The sequence below is a fragment of the Peromyscus eremicus genome, chromosome 17, assembly GCF_949786415.1.
Source record: "Peromyscus eremicus chromosome 17, PerEre_H2_v1, whole genome shotgun sequence".
In the NCBI taxonomy this organism is placed as follows: domain Eukaryota; kingdom Metazoa; phylum Chordata; class Mammalia; order Rodentia; family Cricetidae; genus Peromyscus; species Peromyscus eremicus.
The window spans coordinates 14,518,802-14,544,550 of record NC_081433.1 but is presented as its reverse complement, the minus strand read 5'-3'; the positions used below and the strand labels follow the sequence as shown (position 1 = coordinate 14,544,550).

Sequence of the window (25,749 nt, the reverse complement as noted above, 5' to 3'; positions counted from 1 at the left end):
GCATATGTTGTACTTCTTGGTAATTTACATGATGGCAGCTTATGAGACCCTGACAGACATGTCTTTGGAAACTAGATTGGATTTAAAAAACAAATAATCACTGCTAAAACAATACATCTTGCTATTTTTTTCATTCTCCAAACTTCAGGACAGGGGATAATTCACCAGAACATTATCTTACTATCCAAATGCCTCAACCTACACATTTTTAACTTTTTAAAAACATCAATTATGCTGCCTAACTTCATTACTGGAAGAATATTGACAAGACGTTATTTTGGCAAATTAAATCTTAAATATGGCTTTTCAACAAGATGACTATAACCAGGCGGTGGTGGCACACACTTTTAATCCCAGCACTCGGGAGGCAGAGCCAGGCGGATCTCTGTTCGAGGCCAGCCTGGTCTATAGAGCAAGATCTAGGTCAGGCACCAAAACTACACAGAGAAACACTGTCTCAAAAAACAAACAAACAAACAAAAAATGACAATAGCTACTTTGAATTAACCTTGCATTTTAAAAGGAAGTTCCCAACTGATTCTGTTTTTTAAATATAGTTTGGGAGATCCAGCGGTGAAGGCAGGGGTGGAGCCCCGCTGTGGATGTCCAGCATGGACAATTATACAGTCCTGCGAGTGATTGGCCAAGGCTCCTTCGGCCGGGCCCTCTTGGTTCGGCAGGAAAGCAGTGGTCAGAATTTTGCCATGAAGGAAGTGAGACTTCTCAAGGTAACTAACAGGAACAGCTCACGTTGAAAGTGAGCATACAGCCTATATAGAGAATGTTCTTGGGGTTTAATGTGTCATTTACTCTCCCGTAAATATATAATCAGTTTATTCATGAGCTTTACAAAGGCTTGATGTATTCTATACGGTTCTAAGCCTAGTAAAATGAACAGAGAAGTAGTCAAAATGTACTGATTGATCTCAGTGATAACAATTTCCAATTTTGTATACCAGCGATGTGAAAAATCAGCCAAATGTAGTCAGGTACTGGGCTCTACATCCGGGCTCCACAGTACTTTTTGATTCTAAGTCATTTAGAATTTCTTCCTTGAATAAGTTTTGAATGAGTAGTTTGGGAAACTTAATTTGTGTTCATCTTTGTATATTTTTCATCTGGGCTGAGGGACCAATGAAAGGGTGCTTAGAGTCAGTTGCAATGAAAGCTTTGGTTTTTCTTTGAGTGTCTTTATATGGTGTTTTCAGTAGAACACTGGCCATCCAATCAGCTGATGCCTAGGCAGGTTTGTTCTTGGTTTTGGTGGTGGTGGTGGGGGGGAACCAAACCCCTGGCCTTGAGCATTGCTGGGGGAGGGCTCTACCACTGAGCCACATCACCAGTCCAAGTACATAGGAAAATTAGTTTGCGTTCTGTATGTGTAAGGAAAATAAAAACGTATGCTCCAGTACAGCCCGAGCTTGGTCAGCCCAGGCATACAAAATAGCCGTAATCAAAAAGTCACCACATGTTTTGTTTCAGAGTTTGAAAGCTTGAGCCTCGGTAGATTTACAAACCTGCAGGTAGCATTGACGTCTCATATAAAGCTGTACAAAGCATTAGTTTGAGGCTATTTTAAAATTTAGCATTGAATTTCTAATTATTTAAAGTTTTTTTTTCAGTCTTTCTCTGAGACACAGAATTCTAGGAAAGAGGCTGTTCTGCTGGCGAAAATGAAGCACCCCAATATTGTTGCCTTTAAAGAGGCATTTGAAGGTAAATATGAATCCTCCCGGATATGCTCAGACCTGAGCTTAAGTTTTAGCGACTGTGGCTTTCCTAAGGAGTCTCCTGTGTGTTTCAGCTGAAGGGCATCTGTACATCGTGATGGAGTATTGTGATGGCGGGGATCTGATGCAGAAGATTAAACAGCAAAAAGGAAAGTTACTTCCTGAAGATACGGTAAGAAACAGACTTACATAGTTTCTAAGTTTGGAAGCGAATTTCCCCATAAGCCTTGTGAAAATGAAGATTAAAACATGGGCATCTGTAATCACCTGGCCCAGTGAGAAACGGCTGTTTTCAGAGTCAGTGCTATTGACTGATTTCCTCAGGCAATGTGTCTTAGGGTTTCTCTTGCTGTGATGAAACACCATGACCCAAAGCAACTTGTGGAAGAAAGCGTTTGTTTGGCTTACATTTCCAGATCATTGGAGGAAGTCAGGAACTCAAACAGGGCTGGAACCTGGAGGCAGGAGCTGATGCAGAGGCCATGGAAGGGTGCTGTTTACTGGCTTGCTTCTCCATGGTTTGCTAAGCCTCCTTTCTTATAGAACCCAGGACCACCAACCCACAATGGGATGGGCTCCCTCACATCAATCAGTAATTAAGAAAATGCTCTACAGACTTGCCTACAGCCCAGTCTTATGGGAACATTTTCTTAATTGGGGTTCTGGGGTTACACAGTGAAAATCTGTCTAAAAACAAAAGAAGAAAAAGAAAATTAAATAAATAATACTTAGAGATGCACATATAGAGGCAAAAGGTTCAGAAGTTCAAAGTCATCCTTGACTGCATAACAAGTTTGAGGCCACTCTGGGACATAGACTCTTTTCCTCACCTTCCAGATAGACACACACAAAAAAGAAAGTTATATTCTGTTGAAAAGAAGAAGAAAAATATAGTAGACATTTCATTAAAATATACATCTGGATCATATTTAAGATGACAAAACATGGGAATCAGGTTTCTGAATTTCTTCAAATAATACTGAATTTTAGTTGAACTGTGTAATTTTTATGAGTTAAGAATTCACTTTTAAAATGCTGGTAAAATAAGGCCTAGAGGTGATTCCTCAGAATTTGAGTTGACATCAGCTAGTTATTGCATTTTTTTACAGGTATTATACACTCTTTTTTAAAAAATATTTTTTATTAATTCTTTTAGACCTTTATACAGTGTATTTTGATCATAATTACCTACAATTCTCCCCCCTAAATCCTATGTATACTTTTTTCTTACAGATACTTAACTGGTTTATACAAATTTGTCTTGGAGTAAATCACATTCACAAGAAACGTGTGTTACACAGAGATATCAAGTCCAAAGTGAGTGTAGGCATTTTGGGGTCTGGGGTAAAAAGAAAACAATTTCATTGTCTTTTTCCTATTACTATTTCTTTTTGGGACTTCTGTTTAGTTTAGTTTAGAAAATTTTGCCAATCTAATACTTTTTTATATTTACTCTTTTACTTAAAAAAATTTAGTCAGGTGTTCTGCTTCTCTGTGTGCACTTGGGAGGCAGAGGCAGGTGGATCTCTGAGTTTGAAGCCAGTCTACAGAGTGAGTTCCAAGATAGTCATGGCTACACAGAGAAACCCTGTCTCAAAAACACAAAAGAAAACAAAGTACCCTTACCTTATTGAAGTAAAATTGATACAATTTTATATATTTATAGTATACAGTATATGTTTTAATATACATACAAGTATGCACATTGTAACATGATTAAGAAATGTTAATTGATGTGTCTATAATCTTATTTACTTTTTTAGATTTATTTTTATTATTTTAAGTGTGTGGGGGGGATGTGGGTGTGTGCATGTGTGTATACATGTGTACTGTAGCTTAAGTTTTCCTGCCTGGCCCACAGTCAGGACAAATCTCTATCACCTGCCAATCCCACAGCCTCAGACCCGACCAAGTAAACACAGAGACTTATATTGGTTACAAACTGTATGGCCATGGCAGGCTTCTTGCTAGCTGTTCTTACAGCTTAAATTAATCCATTTCCATAAATCTATACCTTGCCATGTGGCTCGTGGCTTACCGGCATCTTCACATGCTGTTTCTCATCATGGCGGCTGGCAGTGTCTCTCTGACTCAGCCTTCCACTTCCCAGCTTTATTCTCCTCCTTGTCCCGCCTATACTTCCTGCCTGGCCAATGGCCAATCAGTGTTTTATTTATTGACTAATCAGCAACACATTTGCCATACAGAACATCCCACAGCAGTGTACTATGAGAAAGTATAGATGCCCAAGAAGGCCTGGGCTTTAGATTCCCTGGAGCTGGAGTTACAGATGGTTGTGAACCACCTGATATGTGTCCTGGGAACCAAACCCGGGTCCTCTGGAAGAGCAAAAAGTGCTCTTAACCACTGAGCTATCCCTCCAGCCCCCTCCCCTTCTGAACATTTAATACCTACTCTTCAACCAGACTTGGTGGTATCTGCCTGTGATCCCAGCCCCTGGGAGGCCAAGGCAGGAGGATTTCTAGTTTGAGGCCAGCACAGACCACCTGAGTCAAATCACTACCACATAAAAATAAATAAAATCTACTCTTTTAGTAATTCTCAAGAATATCATATATTGCCAGGCAGTTGGGAGGGACATGCTTTTAATCCCAGCCCTGGAGGCAGAGGTAGCTGGATCTCTGAGTTTGAGGCCAGCCTGGTTTACAGAGTGAGTTCCAGGACAGCCAAGGCTACACAAAGAAGCCCTGTCTCAATAATAATAATAATAATAATAATAATAATAATAATAATAATAATAATAATAATAATTTGCATGTTAAAACCATGTACAATAGATTTTTTGTTTGTTTGCTTTAAGACAGGGTCTCACTATGTAGTCCTGCTGTCCTAGAACTCACTATGTAGATCAGACTGGTCTCTAACTTAAAGAGATTCACCTCCTGCCTCCAATTGAAGATGTGTGTTACAATGTCAGCCTTGCTTGCTGGAATTAAAGGTGTGCACCACCATGCCTGGCTCCATGTGGTAGATCTTACAGATTTGCTTATCCTAAGTAGAACTTTACACCCTTTGACCTAGAATTTATACTAACCAAATAAAATACTGTATGTGAAAAAGGAGTTAAAATCTCTTGGAGTCTATGTGAATGTAGCCCTTTTAATGTCCACCAGATAAATTCATGTGTTCTCAGGGAGGAAGTGGGCAACACCTGCCCCAGCCACCAAGTCACCAGCATAGGCTCCTACTGATGAGATCTGATGCCATCTGATATTTGCATGTTAGACTTCAGAGCAGTCACCCCGAATCCCTAGGCAGGGGAATGTGCAGCTCTTTTAACAGGGGATGTTGCTAGTTTTTCGTTCTCTCTGGGACCCAGCTGTCAGTATTTCTACCCTTATCTCCACCATCAGCAGGCTTTGAAAGCTGCTCAGGAGACCCCTGCCTTATGCTGGGACGATCAAGATATAATCCATGTTCTTTTTTAATGCAGAATGTCTTCCTCACCCAAAGTGGAAAAGTGAAACTGGGGGATTTTGGCTCTGCCCGTCTTCTCTCCAGGTATGTATCTGTCCTACTCAGTGACAGAGATGGGGACAGTCCTTTTCAGAAGAGCTTCAGAATCATTGCCTTTCTGTGGTTTCAGTCCCATGGCCTTTGCGTGTACATACGTGGGAACACCTTATTATGTGCCGCCAGAAATTTGGGAAAACCTGCCTTATAACAATAAGAGGTGAGTAGTATCCTTCTTTGGACAAGGTTGGCGATTTGGTGGGAGGGTCTCTACCCTGCAGACTGAAGCTGGAATGTGGTGCAGATGCATGGCGATTCCTAACCAAGGAAGTGAAGAACCTCTGCAATGAAAACTTTTTGTTTGTTTGTTTTATTTTTTGTTTTTTCGAGACAGGGTTTCTCTGTGTAGTTTTGGTGCCTGTCCTGGATCTCGCTCTATAGATTATGCTGGAACTCACAGAGATCTGCCTGGCTCTGCCTCCTGAGTGCTGGGAGTAAAGCGATAAAAACTTTTTAAACCCCTGAAGAGATAGACACCAGAAAAATGGAAAGACATACCATGTTCATAGATTGGTAGAACTAATATTGTAAAAATTAATTGCTTTGCCAAAAGTTATTTACAGATTCAGTGCAATCCAAATTAAAATCCCTATCTCATTCTTTACAGAAATAGAAAAAAAACTATCTTAAAATTTAGAGGGAATCACAAAAGACCCCAGACACTCAAAACAATCCTGAACAAAAAGAACAATGTTAGAAGGATTACAATTCCAGTTCTTAAGCCATATTAGAGTAACAAAAACAATACAGTACTGGCACAAACATGTGGAACAAAATTGAAAACCTAAACATGAGTACATATAACTTCAGCTACTTAATATTTGACAAGAATGCCAAAAACACACACTGGAGAAAAGATATCATCTTCAACAACTAATGCTTGGGAAACCTGGATGTCCACATGCAAAAGAATGAAATCAGACCCATATCTATCACCTTGTACATAAACTAACTCAAATGGTCAAAGACCTAAGTGTGAGACCTGAAACTTCCAGAAGAAAACAAAATAAATTTATCATGTGATCCAGCTACACTACCCCTTGGCATATGTCCCAAGGACTAGAAATCCTGCTCTACAGATACTTGCTCAGCCATGTTCATTGCTGCTCTCTCTATTCACAGTAGGTAGGAAATGGAAACAACCTAAAGGTCCTTCAGTAGATGAATGGATAATGAAAATGTGGTACACATACACTATAGAACACTAAGATACAAAAATAAATTAAGTATAATAAAAATAAGAGAAAAATGCTTGTATCGCCTTGGTAACGCATAACATAGTTGTTGCTATGCTGTCTCTTCATGCTTCTAGTGACATCTGGTCCTTGGGATGCATTCTGTATGAACTCTGCGCTCTGAAGCATCCAGTAAGTATGGCGCCAGACCAAGGGGCCATTTGTCATGCCCTGCTAAGGCCTGAGGGATGTGCCAGATTTGGCCTGGAGTTCACTTCCCCAGGGAGAATTTGTTACAAAGTTCCCGTTGGTTCCCACTGTTATCTTTGTGTGGAGCCTTGTGTAGGTCTGTGTCTGTTAGAGGCTGTGTGTGATTCTATATGTAGCTTTTCTTCTTTTTTTTTTTTAAATGAACACAATATTTGCCATTGTAACCATTTTTAAGTTCACAATTCAGTGGCATGAATTATATTCAAGATATTAATTGCACTCATGATATTCATTAACTACACTCATAGTATTCATTAATTACATTTGTGATATTCATTGATTACATTCATATTGAATATTTTTATTCAGTAACTATATTTATGATATTCATTAGTTACATTAATTGTATTGATTAATTACATTCATGATATTATGTCCTGATATGGCTATCCATTTGTGGGGCTTTTCCATCACACAAAACAAAAACTCTGTACTTAGGAAATCATTGCTCTATATTCCTTTCTTCTCTAGCTTGAGATAACTTCTGATCTTTCTGTCTCTATGAATTTGTATATTCTGCATATTTCATGTAATACAATTCTATAGTATTTATCCTTTTTTTAAAAGATTCATTTATTTTATTTCATGTATATGAGTGTTTCGCCTGCATGTATTTGCAGCACATGTGTGCCTGGTGCCCCGGGAAGTCAGAAGAGGGTGTTAGATAGTGCAGAACTGGAGTTACAGATGGTTGTGAACCATTATATGGTTCTTAAGCTCTGAGCCATCTCTCCAGCACCTACTTGTCCTTTTCTGCCTGGTTCACTTTGCTTTCAGGGTTATAGCGTGGATCAGAATTCCATTCCTTTTTATGACTGAGTAATATCCCATGGTTTGTATGCACTGTTTTGATTACTGTCTTACCTGTCTATGGGGTAGTTGGGTTGTTTATGTGTTCTTTCTATTGTAAATAATGTTGATATGAACATAGGTAAACACGATTGTTAAGAGTCCCTGGTTCCAACTGTTAATGCATATACTGAAGAGTTCAGTTGTGGGTCATGAAGTCATTTATGCTTAGTGTATTAGTTAAGTTTCATTGCTGTGATAAAGCACTAACCAAAACCAAGTTTGGGAGGAAAGGGTTTATTCATTTTACAGTTACAGTCCATCATCCAGGGAAGCCAGGGCAGGGACCATGGAGGAACTTGGCTGGGCTCTCCCACATCAACCATGGATCAAGGAAACACTCCATAGACTTGCGTACAAACCAGACTGGTAGAGACGGTTCCTCTTTTACCTGGTAGCTCTTGTTTCTGCTTGACGAAGGCTAACCAGTACACTTAGCTTTTTTTTTTTTAATTAAAACATTTTTTTGAGAATCTTATATATGAGTGCTGTATTTACATTTATTCTCCTCCTATACCTAGCCTCAGTTCTCCTGTGTCTCTCCCCACCTCCATCTCTCAAGTCTATGACCTTACTCATTTGGTGGTAGTTGCCTGTTTGGTGGTAGTTACTCATTTGGTGGTAGTTACTCATTTGGTGGTAGCTGATCACATAAAGCAACAATCAAAGCTGACCCTGATTAGGTCTTCACTTTCATAGAAATAAGTCATTCATCTGTATATCAAACCTGTCTGCTTGGGAGCACACAGCTCAGAAGGTGGTTGGGGCAGAAAATGTCCCCTCAGCACCTGACGTGAAAGTAATTCAGCCCAAGCATGTGTTGTTCATGATAGGACATCTCCCTTGAATAGAAGTGACCCCTAGTGCCAGCTTCGCAGCTTAGAGAGGTAAGCTGGGCCTGGTGGTACACGTAGGGGACAAGGCTAACCCGACAGAGAAGACCCCCAAATAGTCTGAGAGTGCCAGTGACATAAACATGGGGGAGGAGTGGAGAGACAGTTCAGTGGTTGAGAGCACTTGATGGTCTTGCAGAGGACTCAAGTTCAGTTCTCAGCACCCCGGTGGAGGCTCACAGCCGTCTCTAACTTCAGTCCTTGGTGGTTTAACACCTTTGGTCCCTGTGAGCACCTGAATATTCATTCTCTCTCTCTCTCTCTCTCTCTCTCTCTCTCTCTCTCTCTCTCTCTCTCTCTCATACACACACATAATAAAAACAAAATCTTCAAAAAAATTGAATAAACCCATTTAAAAAAAACCAGCTTAAAGAACTTTTAAAATCCTGAATCAGAATCTCCAAAGAGGTCTTGAATTTGTGTTTGTAAACCAGATGATTCTGAATTGCGTCCCAAGTTGGGCACCATGGTTGCGCTGATGCCACCCCGAGTTTGCGCATGCCAGGCCAGCACTGATTAGGTACCCAGAGCAGACACTGATGTCCACCTTCCTCCAAAGACATGAGGCTGTGAAGTGTCCTTAAGGACAACCATGGAGGGATGGAGCCCGAGAGCAGGTGCCTTTCCAAAATGAACATACCTTATGAAAGTATGAATTTACTTCAGCTGATATTTCTTACTTCTTTTTAAAATTTAAGACATTTTTTTATTCATTTTACATACCAACCACAGATCCCCCTCTCATCCCTTCTCCAGCTCCCTCCCAGCCTCCCCCTATCCCCTTCTCCAAAAGGGTAAGGCTTCCAGTTGGGAGTCAGCAAAGCCTGGTACATTCAGTTGAGGCAGGACCAAGCCTTCCCCCCACCCCCTCATGCATCAAGGCTGAGCAAGGCGTCCCACCATAGGTAATGGGCTCTAGAAAGCCAGCTCTTGGGGCTGGAGAGATGGCTCAGAGGTTAAGAGCACTGACTGTTCTTCCAGAGGTCCTGAGTTCAATTCCCAGCAGCCACATGATGGTTTACAACCATCTGTAATGAAATCTGGTGCCCTCCTCCGGCCTGCAGGGATGCAGGCAGAACACTGTATGCATAATAAATAAATAAAATTAAAAAAGAAAGCCAGCTCATGCACCAGGAATAGATCCTGATTTCATTGCCAGGGGCCCCTCAAACAGACCCAACTACACAACTGTCTCCTGTGTGCAGAGGGCCTAGTCCGGTCCAATGCAGACTCCACAGCTTGGTTCAGCTGTCTCTGTAGATTTCCCCATCATGATCTTGACCCCCCTCGCTCATATAATCCCTCTTCCCTCGTTTCAACTGGACTTCTGGAGCGCAGCCTGGTGCTTGGCTGTAGATGATATTTCTTATTTCTGTATTTTCTTTAAATATATGTGATTTTAAAGTGTCACTTTTACTTTTCAGTTTCAGGCACATAGTTGGAAAAATCTTATCCTGAAAATATGTCAAGGGCCCATCCACCCACTGCCAGCTCTGTATTCCTCTAAGCTTCAGTGTCTCGTCAAGCAGATGTTGAAAAGGAACCCTTCACAGCGTCCCTCCGCTACCACCCTGCTTTGCAGAGGCAGTTTAGCTCCCCTGGTCCTGAAGTGCTTACCCCCCGAGGTATGGCAAGAGTGTCTCCCGTTGGCTCTAGCATGGTATCATTTCTTTTTAACTTATCTGGAGGTGGGCATGGGTGTACCATGGTGTGCATGGAGATGTCAGAGGACAACTTGGCTCTCTCCTTCCATCTTTAATGGGTCCAGTGATCAAACTCAGGTTGTCAGGCTTGGCAGCAGGTGCTTTTAACTGTTGAGCAATCTCACTGGCCCTAAAATGGTTATCTCTGAAGCATAATATACTCATTAGATATGCTTGTAAAAACTCGGCATAATTCAGAAGTGTATTTAAATGGTTAAACTTCTCTTCCCTCTTCCCCTTCCTGCTGCTTCTTCCAGTAACTGTTACATTCCCTATACTGGGGTTAAGCCTAGGGCTTCACTGACAGTGGGCGGAGTCTAGCGGTCATTTTGAGATCTGGCGGTCATTCAGTTTCCTAGTCTCTCCAGATCTTTTTCTAGACACATAAACAGATATAGTTTAAACTATATAACATTTAAATTATAATGTTAGTTGGCTCCCCGCCCCCCGGCCCTCCCCCCTCTCTTTCCTTGCTAAGGACCAAACTTGGGCTGTGGTTTTTGGGTCGACACTTGTCTTCAGATTGGCAGGCCTGCCTTGGCCTCCCAAGCAGCTAGGATTATACTCATCTCCTGACATTCGCTTTGACATGGCATCTTTATTTTCCACCTTTAAGTGCTCTTGTGTTGAGGAGCATTGATAATTATGTGACATTATAGTGCGTCTAAAGGAAAGTGTCTTTCTTTACCTGGGTCTGGGTATGCCGGCGAGTAATCCCTGCTATGTGGCTAAGACAGTAGGATCATAAGTTCAAGGCCTGCTTGGGCCATAGAAAAGTGTTTTTCACATCTTTAAATTTCAGATCATCAGAGAATATGGAGAGCAGATACTGGATGAAACCAAAATTTCTGAGCCCAAGAAACTGAAAAAAAGGGGTAAGAATTTTGGGAAGTTTAATTTTCAAATGTGTTTTTTAAAGTATCATAAAATAAAAATATAATTTTTGCTGGGCAGTGGTGGCACATACCTTTAATCCCAGCACTCAGGAGACAAAGACAGGCGGATCTCTGTGAGTTTGGGAGGCAGAGACAAGGGGATCTCTGTGAGTTTGGGAGGCAGAGACAGGGGGAATATCTGTGAGTTCAAGGCCAGCCTGATCTATGGAGTGAGTTCCAAGCCAGCCAGAGCTGTAACACAGAGAAACCCTGTCTTGAAAAACCAAAAAAAAAAAAAAAAAGAAAAGAAAAGAAAAGAAGAAAGAAAATGTAATTTTCAAGTTATTAGTTACCAGAGATAGCCTTCAAATAATTTTTTTGCTACTTCAGACATAATTTTCTTCAGATCTTATACTGTTGTAGAATAAATACGCTTTCCCAGTGAGGAATCACTCCACGCACTCAGAGATTAAGAAAGGGAAAAGAAGTTCTGTAATAACAGTGCATGACTGGTTCTGGTAATGCTTAAAAAGGAACCAGTCTCGAACAGACCACCGCCTGTGGACCTTCCATCTACACATTCCACAAAAGAAGTCATCCTTAACCCTTTCGGGTCCCAGCCCCAGGTCACACTCTGGACAGTTTAAACAGAGACAGACTACAAGTCTGGCCACTTGGGCAGATGGGAGGTCGACACAGCAAAGATAAATGCCAGAATTCTTTAAGTATACCAGTGTTGTTCTTTTTGAATAGTTGCCACCCAGGGTCATCTGACCCACCTGGCAGAATGATGCTTTTCCTGGTAAGAGCACTGGGGACTTAATGGCAGACTGAATTCTGGTCGTCACCCTGTGCTGCCTGTTAGAGGCATGTTCTTTGATATGGCGGGTTCTAAGTCTGGGTTGTCTCCTTTTGTTATGGAATGGAGCCTGATTGGAGGTCAAGCCTAGTGAGACAGTAGCAGAAACTTTCTCACAGCCCTGAACTTCAGCTGTGGTATGGAATTTTCTTTCCTACAGTCCCTAACAAGACTGCTTAGTCTGATCCTTACCTTCCAGTCATATCAGAGGCCACGCTCCTTAGCTAAATTCTACTTTGTGGAATTTAATATTTCATAAGGAAGTAAATCCTTCACAGCATCAATTTTATTACTGCAAGTTTTTCCCGCCTCGATGTTGTACTTTTAATTTTTAGGGACTAAGAAGAACCTAGTGTGGAAGTTCAGTGATGAGAGAATGTCTGTTTTGTAATTTAGCATCTTACCCACTTTGGCTTATTGTGGGTTAGATGATAGGGATCTAACCATGAAAATACAACACTTATATTATAGCCAGTTGTATCCACAAGTTTCTGATGGACCTTGTGCAAACTAACTTTTCAGAGGCAGAGCCTTTTCTACCGAGAACTGTGGCTTTGAGTGGCAGTGGTCAGTCAGTGTTGGCTTATCGACTGTCTCAGGTGCATCATGTAGCATTTTTATTTTTTTTATTCTTTCATCAATGACTTCCTTCTGAAGAAGTCCAATAGAGATAATAGGTGTGAGAAGAAGAAGAGAAGAGTTAAGTGTAGCTCACTCCCAGCTGGGGCACTGTGCATAACCAACCCTGTGTGGAGTTCTCTGTCATGGTGATGTCCTCATAGACCACCAGAGAAACACTGTGAAAGCAGTTTGTTTATTTTTCTGGGTTAGGTTGTGTAAGGGCTGAAGGAGTTATGAGCCAGGAACTGTGGACAAAACTGAGAACATGTGTGTCACAGTGTCACGGATGCAGGCTCAGTTCACGGATGCAGGCTCAGTTCACGGATGTAGGCTCAGTTCACAGATGTAGGCTCGGTTCACAGACAGCATCTTCTTTGTCACTCAAGAGGCAGCCACTCACTTGGCTTTCCAAGTTTGCTTTGACGATAATTTTATCCCGGGTACTATCTTGTAGCTTTTGTTCACCTCCCAGGGTAGGAGGAAACGCTGGGCAAGAAAGCGCTAAGAGGCGTTTCAATATATTTTCGGAAAATGTAGCTTTACAATTCCCAAAATAGAGAGAGCGTTACAGGAGTTAGCATCAGAGCGTCTCCCAGGCAGCCCTACCAGCGAGGCTCAGCACCTGTCCTCAATAAGCCAATTAAAGACAACAGTGGGAAGAGAGTGGAGGCCTTCTCAGAGTGTCCACATTGGGAAGAGGAACCAAGAGAGCTGGTGACACCCACTGTGAGATCCCTGCTCCAATGCCAGGAAAGAGGAGTGACCCCCCAGGCCAGGGGCTTAAAGAGAGTGAAGGTGTAGGCAGGAAACACTTACTGACTTGTACACAGACCACATACAAGTCAGGCACTGGCAGGCACCCCGGCACCCACAGGACGCACACAGGCAGACAGATGTGTGTGTGCAGACCAGCACACACAGGCAGACAGATGTGTGTGTGCACACCAGCACACACAGGCAGACAGATGTGTATGTGTGCACACCAGCATACACAGGCTGACAAAGGCACTCGCCTCTGACATCAAGGCCATATTTATGCAGACTCACACAAAAGTGGCATTCAGCCAGGTGTAATTATAGAATAGATGACATCACTGTTACTTTGGGGTTCCCTGGACATCTGGTATCAGCCATTTATTGCTGACTCAAAGCCCCTGGATGTCCAGCTTTAGCCATCTTGGTCTATGCTAGATATCCGTCTCAGTCCCATGTTGTCTAAATGTAAAGTGGCTTGTATGGCCTTCTGTTCCCTTCATGCACACACACTCCTTGCCTGTCTTCCAGGGTCCTGACGTGAGGTTCAAATTTATGGCAGGCAAGGGATATGCTTGACTAAATTGTCCTGGTCAAGGTGGGCCCCCATGGTTGACCCATCATGGAATCCCTTTCCAGGAGACAAGCTCCCCCTCTGTCTTACCCAGGCTTCAGCCTTTCCCCTCTCCCAGCATGAGACTCCTGGGGAAATGCCAGTTCCCTCAGGATTATTGTTCCAATAGTTTGACAGCCAAAGAGAGGAACATAAATGCCTCTTTAGAATATCTTCATTGACAGTCACAGGAAGAATAAAGGAGTCAGTGAAATGCTGCCAGAGTGGGACCATTTTAGTGCCCAGATAGTGAGATCAGAACAGTGAAACCATGCACAAGGACAGGGACTGTGTGTGATGTGCTTCCTCTCGTGTTTTTATGGCCTGTCCTTCAGTAGCCATTTTTAAGATGTCGAATGGAGCAGGGCATGGTAGCATGTGCCTTTAATCCTAGCACTTTGGAGGTGAGGCAGCGGGATCACTGTAAGTCTCAGGCCAGCCTGATCTGCAAAATGAGTTCTATGCTAGTGAGAGCTATACAGTGAAACCCTGCTTTAAAAACAAAAACAAACAAAAACAAAAGTCAGTAAAATGTGGGGGAAGAAGACTCCTCTAGCTTCTCGGGTGCTTAAATGGGTTGGCATAAATGACTTTCATGTTATCTGAACATTATGACTGAAACAGCATAAGTTGCTTCTTTTGATATCTAGAGAATATCACCAGATTTTGAAAGCTTGATAGCTTTTCAGGTTAATGCTGTGGTCAAGTATCTTTAAAGTCCTTATTTGTCAGTCACCAATAATGCCAGTGTTGGAGAGGCTGAGGAAGGACCATTAGAGTGTAAGGACTGCCTGGACTATATAGTGGGGGACCTTTCTCAATACACAAAATACGAAGGGGGAAGCGGGGAGAAGCTATGCTAGAATTTAGTAAGACGAGCCTTCCTGTGCTTTCTCCTGCCTTCTCTCTAAGCAGACCCCAGCGGAGTCAGGATAGCTCTGGGAGATGAAGCAAATGCCATGGTAAGTGCTTTAAAATGGAATTGTGAAGCATGCATGCGGTGAGCATCAGGTGTTCTGACATGCTGTGAGGTTTCGGGATGTGGCCTCACCCCTCCAGTGAAGTTGTCCTTCACCTTTTGATGCATGAAGGAGCTGTTGCCCTGTACCACCTGCTGAGCCCTGCAGACCTTCATTTATCCTTTGTTCCCATTTTTAATTGCCGATGGCCGTGGTATCAATCTAGATATGACAGAACTCAGTCCTGCCTCCGGACATCAAAGTTTTGTTTGAGCTTGGCTTCTTGTTTTGCTTTGCTTTTATCGTGGTAAGAGTGTGTGTGTGTGTGTGTGTGTATGTGTATGTATGTTGAAACATACAGCCGGCCAGCCTGCCAGGGAGGAGCTGTGCCCTTGACTGTAATTCAGTAGGACTCACTGGGGACTAAACCATAATTCACTATGCATTGACTTCCTCTCACAATACAGAAGCCATAGCTAAGATTAAATTTTCTTTAAAAAAAAAAACATTATGGTTTCCAGTTGGCATTCCTCAAGTGTTTGTACTGGTTTATGATTATCTTTGTGCCTCTTTAATTTTTTGTTTGTTTGTTTGTTTTTATTTCTCTGAGACAAGGTCTCATGTAGCCCAGACTGGCTTCAAAGTCTCTGTGTAGCCAAGCACAACTTGAAATGCCCAGTCCTTTCCTTTCCCTGCCAAGTGCTGGAGTTCTAGGCACACATCACCACATCTCTGTGTTGTCATTTCATGCAAACATTCTTTACAGCCGAGTGTGGTGCTGCATACAATTAATCCTAGCACTCCAGAGGTAGAGGCAGGTGGATCTCCGAGTTCTTGACCAGCCTGGTCTACATAGTGAAACCCTGTGTCAACCAAACAAAACAGTGAAATAAATGGGAGGAATTGCTCTCACTTTTTTTCCCCCTGTAACACTTTTAGGAGGTGTTATGAGGGTAAGGAGGAAAGCAAAATTCTTCAGCTTTTTGTTTGATAACCTACTCTGATCATGTACTGTTTACATACTGACTAGCCAGGAGTCTAGATAACAAAGAATTAAACTATACTTATGATCTATGCTTGGCACTGGTGTGAGAGGGGACCTTAAGGAAGTTGTTTGTTTTATGTTTGTTTGTTTGTTTTGTTTTTTCAAGACAGGGTTTCTCTGTGTAGTTTTGGTTCCTGTCCTGGATCTCGCTCTGTAGAACAGGCTGGCCTTGAACTCACAGAGATCTGCCTGGCTCTGCCTCCCAAGTGCTGGGATTAAAGGCGTTCGCACCTGCTGCCCAGCTCTTTTTTTTTTTTTTTTTGATGTTACTAATTTTATTTTATATTTCTTTTTTTTTAATGTTACTAATTTTATTTTATATTTCTTTTTTCTTTTTTTCTTTTTTTTTTTTTTAATGCCGAATGCATTGAAGGAGGGAAGAGGTCTTAAATACAGGCTTACAGCACAATGGGAGAACCCCGGAGGGCAGAAGTTTGCTACTGATGTTTTACAATCTTGCATCTAAGCTGTTAGCACCCATTATGCAGGATACACAGACAAGGAACTTCCCTTAAGCATTCAGGAGGGTGGAACCCGGCAGGGAATTAGCATAGGGAGGATATCAAGCTCAAGGTCAGCAAGCAAGGCAACAGTTACACAAAACAGGGGCCAGGGTCCTACAGGTTTCCCTTTCACTAAAAATTGAGCTTCTGACTTAGTTTGCGTGGGACGTCAGCAGGTCACCTTACCCATCCTGGAGACGCCTGCCCAGGCCACACAGGCGCTCTGACTTAGGTTGGTGAGTGTCCCCCCAGGTATTACCCGTCTCTGAATACTCATTATCATACAGGCTCAATCGTGTGTGAGCTGTAGAATTAACTGCTGCCAAAGATCTCAAAGTGGCACTGGGCTTGCAATCTGTGTGTTCGACACAGAAAAGACCAACAGAGGTCCTATCCCACCCATAGCCAGTAGGCTAAAGGCAACTGAGCCATTCCCTTCCTTAACGAGCCTTACTGCAAATTGGAGTCCTTGTAAGATGGTATCCCAAAAGCAAATGGAACTTGAGTTTATAAATTTATAATTTTCAAAGCCAATTGAAATGTATATAACTATTGAATTAAATTTATCATGCCCAATAGAATGAAAGATTAACTAACTGTGGTAGCTACTTTTGCTGCCAGGGTCTCCACTGTGCTAGCTGTAGTAACCAATTATGAAATGGTAATCCCAGAAACAGTAGCAGCGGTGTCCGCCACTGCTATAACAGCAACAACAGCCGCCCAGCTCTTAAAGAAGTTTTTGCATGCATTCAATCATGCTGCTCATTGTCGCTGTAGAGTGTTTTTGTTTATAGTATTAAAACGTGTGCCAGCAAAATAGGTGGTTGGTCAAAGCAGCTTCCAACACCAGTGTGTGCATCATAACCAGACTGTTCCTCACCCCCAAAAAGATTATTGTCATCATGGAATTTATGAATAGTTAAACCTGTAAAATTTCTAATATACCTTAGATTATAAATAATGTCTCACTATTATGTTGGTGCAAGTGAAATATAACCTGATGCTGTGGTACCTTTAAAAAATAATTTTATTGTGATATTGTTTTAGATTTATTGAAGCCTTTTTTTATTTTTTTAAGAAAAGATTTCTCACTGCCGGGTGGTGGTGGCGTATGCCTTTAATCCTGGCACTTGGGAGGCAGAAGCAGGCGAATCTCTGTGAGTTTGAGACCAGCCTGGGCTACAGAGTGAGTTCCAGGAAAGTTGCAAAGCTACACAGAGAAACCCTGTCTCGAAAAAACCAAAAAAAAAAAAAAAAAAAAAAAAAGAAAAGAAAGAAAGAAAAGATTTCTCTGTGTGGCCCTAGCTGTCCTGGAACCCACTCTGTAGATCAGGCTGGCCTCGAACTCACAGAGATCCGCCTCCCTCTGTCTTCCTGAGTGCTGGGATTAAAGGTGTGTGCCACCACCAGCTTATTGAAGCATATTTTATATATGATAAAATGTAGCCATTTTTAGCATATAGTTAGTGAATTTTGGTTATTTTATTCAGGGAGCCATCTAGTCAGCATCACAGTAAGAATTCAGAAACTCAAATCCTCTGAAGAGTTTGTGTTCCCCTTGCAGAGGACCTCTTCCTCTGCCCTTGGGAAATTATGTCATAATAATGTTGTGTATTGCTGAACTCTGGGGGCCTGTTCTGAGAAAGCATTCTTTGGTGATTTCATCATTGTGCAAACATCTTAGAGGACGCCAATGTCACTAAGGGACGTACCTTAGGGGGTCACTGGCTGAAGCATTGTACAGAACACAACTCTGTCACCACTGTTCGTGGACTGTTCAGCAAGTCCCCCCAAAATGAAAAGGGTAAGGTTTGTGAACATAGTGAAGAAGAGGCCAGAAAGCAAATAAGATAACCCAGGATTGAGGCGGCAAGAGAATCCTGTAGGCCACCCCTGGGCAGGGCGAAGTGACCTCAGAGTTTGAGGCTGTTGTGGGACCAGAAAAACATCGATTTTCAATGGGGTAGAGATTGCTGTTCTCACTTCCTTTCTCTTGCTGTGATAAAACACTCTGAGCAAAAGCAACTTAGAGGGCCAGGCCATCGCTAAAGGAGCAGGGTAGGAACTTAACAGGAGCTGAAACAGAGACCGCAGAGGACACTGCTTGCTGGCTCTCTCCTAGGTATATGCTTAGGAGCTGTTATACAACCCAGACCCACTTTCTGAGAGAAAGGTGCCACTAGAGTGGGCTGGACCTCCTACATCAGTTAACAATCAAGACAGTCCCCCACAGACACGTCCACAGGCCACTCTCATCCAGCATCCGGGCAGTCCCCCAGTTGAAACTTCTTCCTCAGATGACTATAGATTGAGTCAAATTAGTAGGACATTGGGCATGCCCTGAGGGCTTTTAACATCCACTTCCTCCAACTGCTTCACGATTCTGATGGGTTGCGGGTGGGTTTTGAAATCACTGGTGTGCTGAGCCATCACTGTGACGTGACGAGGTATTTTGTGTCCTCTTGATGTCAAAAAGAATTTTGAGAACCACTGCATAAGAACAAGAAAGGTTAGTGTGTCAGCAAGGCCTGTTGCCCATCTATTCATTCAACCAGTGACTGAGAACCCGTGCCTGGGACCAGCTAGGTGCTGCGTTTGTATCCCTTCTCTGAATATGTACATGTTTAGTGAAGACCACTCATTGCGTTACTATGCTGCATGAAGTTAAGGGTTCAAACAGTTTGGAAAAGTACCGACTTAACAAAATTTCTATAAGAGTTTTATATGATTTGGGGTGGGAGATTTTGGAATGAATACTCAAAGACCCAGGTGAACAACCCATTTAAAAAAATTTTATTACATTTATTTAATTATTGGAGGTAGGGTCACATGTGCTGTGGTAAGTGGTCAGAGGACAATTTGCTGGAGTTAACTCTTTCAGCAGCAAGTGCTCTTAACTGCTGGGCCATCTCTCTCCTCTCTCTCTCCAGGCCCCCCATCATAATAATTTTTGGGTATACAGTTCAGTAGTATTTACACTCATACACATTAGTGTTTGACTACTTGAAAAAAATGTAGCTATCAGAGTAGCAGAGATGGATGGATGGAGAGAGAGAGAGAGAGAGAGAGAGAGAGAGAGAGAGAACATATGAAGTTAAGAGTGTAAGGAGGTAGGGAGGATCTGGGACGAGGTGGAGGAAAGGAAGCCATGATCAGAATATATTGGTATTTTCAATAAAAAAGAAAAAAGTAGGTAAATATCTCTGCTGTTTATATATGTGTATATACATATAAACACACATATATATCTATCCTGTAATAGCTACTGACATGCATGGCTATTAATATACATGTATATGAGCAAACTATTATTCATATGCACAAGTATATGATATATGTGGCTATTAATATGCTTGTATTTGGAATTCTACGACTTCATGTTTTTAATGCATTGCTTTTTACTTTTTAATTAAAATAGCTGATTACATATTTGTTTGCATTTCTGCAGAAGCACAGTCGTTATTTAACCACTGTTTTCAAATCTTTTATAAAGCAAAAGGAAGAACACAATAGAAAGTGTAACCGTGCTGAATTGGAAAGCACTCATACAAACTCAGTTGGAAGTGCACCGAGGAGAGTAGCCAGAGGAAATCCGGGTGAGTGACTCAGATTATGGTCATTACTGATGCAGGGAGTTGGGGACTGTGAGGGAACACCAGTGTTCACCTTACTTGGTCTGGGGTATCATTAGCAAGTAGGCAGGTGGGTATGTACTGCTCTTCCAGGACTTAATATTAGAGAACTATTTTGGTTATCTACAAAAAAGAGACATTAAGGTCTGGAGAGATGGCTTCATGGTTAAGAGCCCTGGCTGTGCCTCCAAAGGACCTGGGTTCAATTCCCAGCACCCACACAGCGGCTCACAAGTATCTGTAACTCCAGTTCCAGAGAATCTGATGCTTTCTTCTGACCTCTGTGGGCACAGACATATATACAGGCAAATTACCTAATAACATACAGTTTTTTAAAAAAAGAGAGAGACTAAGAGCTGGGGGTGTGGTTTGGTAGTAGAGTTCATGCTTTCATACTGACTCTCAACACAATAAAAGGGAAAGTAGGGAGGGAAGAGAAGGCTGAGTGAAAACCTCAGCCCACAACACAATAAAAGGGAAGTAGGGAGGGAAGAGAAGGTATGCCAGTGAGTCATTAGAAGTGTAGCTGACTCCGTGTGAATGAGTCCTTGGGAGTTTCAATCCTGTACATCATGCAAAAGGTTAACAATACGCATATTTTAACAGTCACTTTGACGGTTCATTCTGAATTGAGCTATCATTTTGCATGATCTCATTTCAAGATTTTTGTTGATATTTCCTTTGTTCCTAAGACTGGACATGACTCTTGCTACATCTGAGTTTGAAAGAGACAAGAAATACTTCTTCCTTGTTAGAGTACATGTTTAGATGTGGATGAATAGACAGAATGATACTGTTGACCCTCTTTTTCCACATTTAAGAATCAGGTAGTCCATCAGAGCACCAGAGGAGTACCACTCCAGCAAGCCCTCACAGGCAGCAGTGGGAGAGACATGTTCCCAGTTCAGCTCTAGCAGCATTGGAAGAAGCACCCATCCTTACCTCCAGTTTCACGGCAGAGGAGGACAGAGGTCAGCACCATCACTGTTCCTTGGGGTCTGGGTTCAGATACCAAAGTTCATGCATGCTCAGGTGCCTCAAGGAAAATGCATGTAACACCCATATCCTCCTATATACTTTACTCTCTAGACCACTTGTACATAAGACGACATAAATTCTGTGTAAATAGTTGTCACACTGCACTGTTTATGTGCATATGTGAATATGTTCAATACAGACTTAATTTTTATTTTTTAATTTTAATTTTGTGTGTGTGTGTGTGTGTGTGTGAGAGAGAGAGAGAGAGAGAGAGAGACAGAGAGAGAGAGAGACAGAGAGACAGAGAGACAGAGAGACAGAGAGAAAGAGAGAAACTCTATATGTGCATATGTATATGAATCCAGAAGAGGGTGTCAGATCCCTTGGAGCTGGAGTTCCAGACATTTGTGAGCTTTGCAGTGTGGATGCCAGGATCTGAACTCTGGTCCTCATAATTGAGCAACATGTGTTCTTAATGACTGAGCCATCTCCCGAGCTCAAGACTTCACTTTTTAAAAAAAAATCTTAGATCCAAACACTTGGAGCCCATGGATATACAGGGAAGACCATAGCCAGAGTGAACACTCTCTAGTAGAATTTACCATGCTAGGGTTTTAGTTTATAGCACTCTGCAATGGACATTTGGTGCTCCTCATGTAGGTGAGTGAACTAGATTTTCACTGAGAGTCAAATATAATCATAACTTTGCTTAAAATATGATCTGAAAGATAGATGCTGGAGATTCTTTTTTTTTTTTTTTAAACCTGGTACTAATGTCCCTCTTTACAATTAGGTGGTTCTGTAATAAAGTACAGTGAAAATCATGCCCGTAAGCAGTGGCTCAGAGAGCCCCCTGAGACCTTGTTGTCAATGCTGAAGGATGCTGATCTCAGCCTGGCATTTCAAACATACACAATATATAGACCAGGTAATGTTCACCTATTATATGATCATAAGAATCCTTTGACTTTTAAAAATATGGTAAAATACGAACACAATTGATCATCTTAATAATTTTTTTTAAAGATTTTTTTTTTTATGTGCCTGTGTGAGTGTATGCCACTTGTGTGCAGGTGCCCATGGAGGCCAGAAGAGGGAGTCAGATCCTCTGGAGCTGGAGTTAATAGGCAGTTGTGAGCCACCATGTAGGTGCTGGGAACCAAACTCGGGTCCTCTGGAAGACTAGCAAGTGTTCTTAACTGCTGAGGCACCTCTCTCCAGGCCCCTCATCTTAATCCTCCCCGAGTATACAGTTCAGTAGTTTTACACTCATGCACGTGATTGTGTAATCAGTCTCCAAATTCTATTTCTTTGCAAAGTTGGAGCTGCGCACATTAAATAATAACTCCATTTTTTCTTCCTCAAATCCCTGTAACTTCAAAATTGTAAAGCTGGCTCAGGAAAGATGGCTCAGCAGTTAAGAGCATCCTGCATTTGAGAGGACCAGGGTTCAGTTCCCAGCACCCATGGGGCAACTTCAGTTCTAGAGGATCCAGTACACTCTTTTGGTACACAGGCACATGTGTGGTACATGCATAAGTGTGGGCACACACACACATACACATAAAATAAAGATAAATAAATCTTTGAAGTTCCAAAATTGTAAAGGTTTTCTTGAATCATTTATAGCTAGTCTTAACCTGTGTTTAAAATTTCCCATACAGATACTTTATTTCTATTTCTTGATTTCTTATTTTAACAATCACAATATTACTGTGTTTGAAAAAGTCATTTTGGTTGTTTAGCTCAAACTGTTTGGGGGGCACCCAGGCAGGGGGATCGGGATCCGTCCCTGGTGCATGGGCAGGCTTTGGGGAGCCTGGTGCCTGTGGTGTGACGTCTTACACAGCCTTGGTGCAGTGGGAAGGAGCTTGGACCTGCCTAGGCTCAGTGTGCTGGGCTCTGCTGACTCCCCATGGGAGACCTTGATTTGGGGGATGTGGGGTGGCTTGAGAGGGAGGGCTGGGGGTGGGAAGAGGGAGGAGGTGGGATCTGTGGGTGGTATGTAGAGTGAGTAGAAAATTCCTTAATAAAGAAAAATGAGGGCGTGGTGGCACAGGCCTTTAATCCCAGCACTGGGAGGCAGAGGCAGGTGGATCTTTGTGAGTTTGAGGCCAGACTGGGCTACAGAGTGAGTTCCAGGAAAGGCACAAAGCTACACAGAGAAACCCTGTCTCAAAAAACAAAACAAAATCATCACTATAAATTAAACAGCTACACAGAGAAACCCTGTCTCAAAAAAAGAACAAAATCATCACTATAAATTAAACATCATAATAAATAAGAGAAATTATATAAATATAAAAATATATATATAGAGAGAGCTGGGTATGGTAGGACATGGCTATAACCTAGCATTTGTGAGATAGAGGCAAGAGTATCAGAGGTTAAGGCTAGCCTCAGCTATATAGCAAATTTGAGGCCAGCCTCGGCTTCATAAGAACCCTATCCCCCCCCCCCAAAAAAAAATTAAATTTGGGGCTGGAGAGATGGCTCAGAGGTTAAGAGCACCAACTGCTCTTCCAGAGGTCCTGAATTCAATTCCCAGCACCCACATGGTGGCTCACAACCATCTGTAATGAGATCTGGCACCCTCTTCTGGACTGCAGTCATACATGCTTTATACATAATAAATAAATAAATCTTAAAAAAAAAGAAAAATGAAAAAAAAAAGAAAAAGAAAAAGAGTAATTTTTAAATTGTTAGTGGTGCTGGGGTCATGCTATTGTGCATGATAAGCTGTATCCCTAGCCCAGGAAAAGCCCTTTTTGTCAATCTAAATATACAGTTGTCTTAGGGATTACCTCAAACCTCAAAGTTTCTTTTCTTTTTGGTTTTTCAAGACAGGGTCTCCCTGTGTAGCCCTGGCTGATCTGGAATTCACTCTGTAGACCAGGCTGGCCTCAAACTCAAAGAGTTCCACTTGCCACTGCCTCCCTAGTACTGGGATTAAAGCCACCATGCCCAGCTTCAGATTTTCTTTAAATTCTATTATATTGAATATATTCAATTATAGAGTTTCTCTGTGTAGCCCTGGCTGCCCTGGAACTCACTTTGTAGTGTTGTAGACCAGGTTGGTCTTGAACTCAGAGATCCACCTGCCTCTGCCTCCCAAGTACTGGTAAAGGTGTGAGCCACCACCACCCGGCCAGGATTTAATTTTTAAAACATATTTTCACTAAACTTATTAGACAGAACAACCATTTATAATATTGTCCTTAGGTCTTCAGGCCAGAGAACTGCGTTTAAGGATTGCATATGTATGCATATAACTTGGATAATTCAAATGCTAACTCTTGCTTATTTTCTGTGTTTTTGTTTATTCTTCTCTCATACAATGCATCCTGACTGCAGCCTCCCCTCCCTCCACTCCTCCCCTCCCCCCACCCCACCTCCCCTCCCTGCTTACTTAAAGTCTAAGATGAATCTTATCAAGTAGGGCCTGTAATGGCATGGCAGTTTTTGGTGGTATTGCAAGAGATTGAGTTATATTTGTTTATTTGATGAATGTCTATTGAGTGGCTAATACAGATTATGATAAAAAGAAAAAGAGGGCTGGTGTCTAGCCCAGCAGTGATGTGCTCTGTCTGCATGTGCTAGCATGCATAAGGCCTTGAGCTAACGACTTAGCTCTTTTTTATTATTTGTTTTGAGACAGAATCTCTCCAAATTGCTCAGACTATAATATAGATTTCTTATATTAGAAATTTTTAGTGTATTTCCCCCTCCCCTCTCTTGGAGAAAGTGTTGCTTTAAAACTTAATCCACATTCTGTTACTTTCTGGGTCTATTGTCTGCCCAAATCGTGATGAGTAAATGCTGTTTAAATTGGCTGGCTTCTCCAGGCTCTGTGGCTCTGGTCTGTAGTCCTGACATCTGGGCCTGTGATGAAGAGCAGCCCAGGAGATCAAGTCCAGCCTGGGCAACGTAGTGAGACCCCATTTAAAAACAAACAGGGAGACTGTCATACTTTCTGTTGCTATTCCCCTGAAGGTACAGAAGGATTCTTGAAAGGTCCCCTTTCTGAAGAAACAACATCAGACAGTGTCGATGGTGATCTTGAGTCTGTCATTTTGGATCCAGAGAGATTTGAACCGCGGCTGGATGAAGAAGACACGTATGTTGTAATAGACCTAGACTGCTCTAATTGGGGAATGGAGCCTCTATGCACATGCTGTATCATACCACAATAATTTCAGATTTAGAAATAGCTAGACTACTTTCCATCTTAAACAAGCACTTCTGTTTGCTCTTGTATGGTGGGCAGTACTGACATTTTACTATGAATACTTGGCTGGATCCTGCACATAGTTTTTTTTCAGACCAGACCTGTCTTTGTTTCTGAGTTTTGAGACACTTAGACTCCTCCTGCATCAGCTTTCGGGTGTTAGGATTAGATGTGTGTGCAAATATATCTGGCTTTCATTTTATAATGCATTAGGGTTTTTTTTTTAAACATTAATGTTAAAAATGTTAAGTGACATTTTTGGGGGGAGAACTAACATTTTATCTCTACTCAATTACCTTATGGAATTGAGTTTTCAAAAATTTAAATAGTATACATATATGGTAGAATTCTGCATTGAACCTATCAAGAAATACAAAGCATCCCCTGATACAGGGGCTTATCATCCAAACTGTTTTTTCACAGGGACTTTGAGGAAGATGATGAAAACCCTGATTGGGTGTCAGAGCTCCAGAAGCAAGTGTGATGGCAGGATGTGTGTGATGGGAAACTCCTCGGAGAACGTGCCTGA

The 25,749-nt window shown here is 41.9% G+C and overlaps 1 protein-coding gene across 1 annotated transcript; it reads left to right on the top strand.

The window, feature by feature from the left end:
- The first annotated feature begins 561 nt into the window (after window positions 1-561).
- On the top strand, window positions 562-25,749 carry Nek3 (NIMA related kinase 3). The gene is given in 15 exon segments (XM_059245001.1): window positions 562-728; window positions 1,623-1,716; window positions 1,805-1,902; window positions 2,964-3,047; window positions 5,185-5,252; window positions 5,338-5,424; window positions 6,577-6,631; window positions 9,876-10,076; window positions 10,957-11,029; window positions 14,791-14,837; window positions 19,876-19,978; window positions 20,836-20,985; window positions 21,786-21,920; window positions 24,986-25,109; window positions 25,644-25,749. Coding segments are annotated over 15 exon segments (1,551 nt in total). The 5' UTR covers window positions 562-602.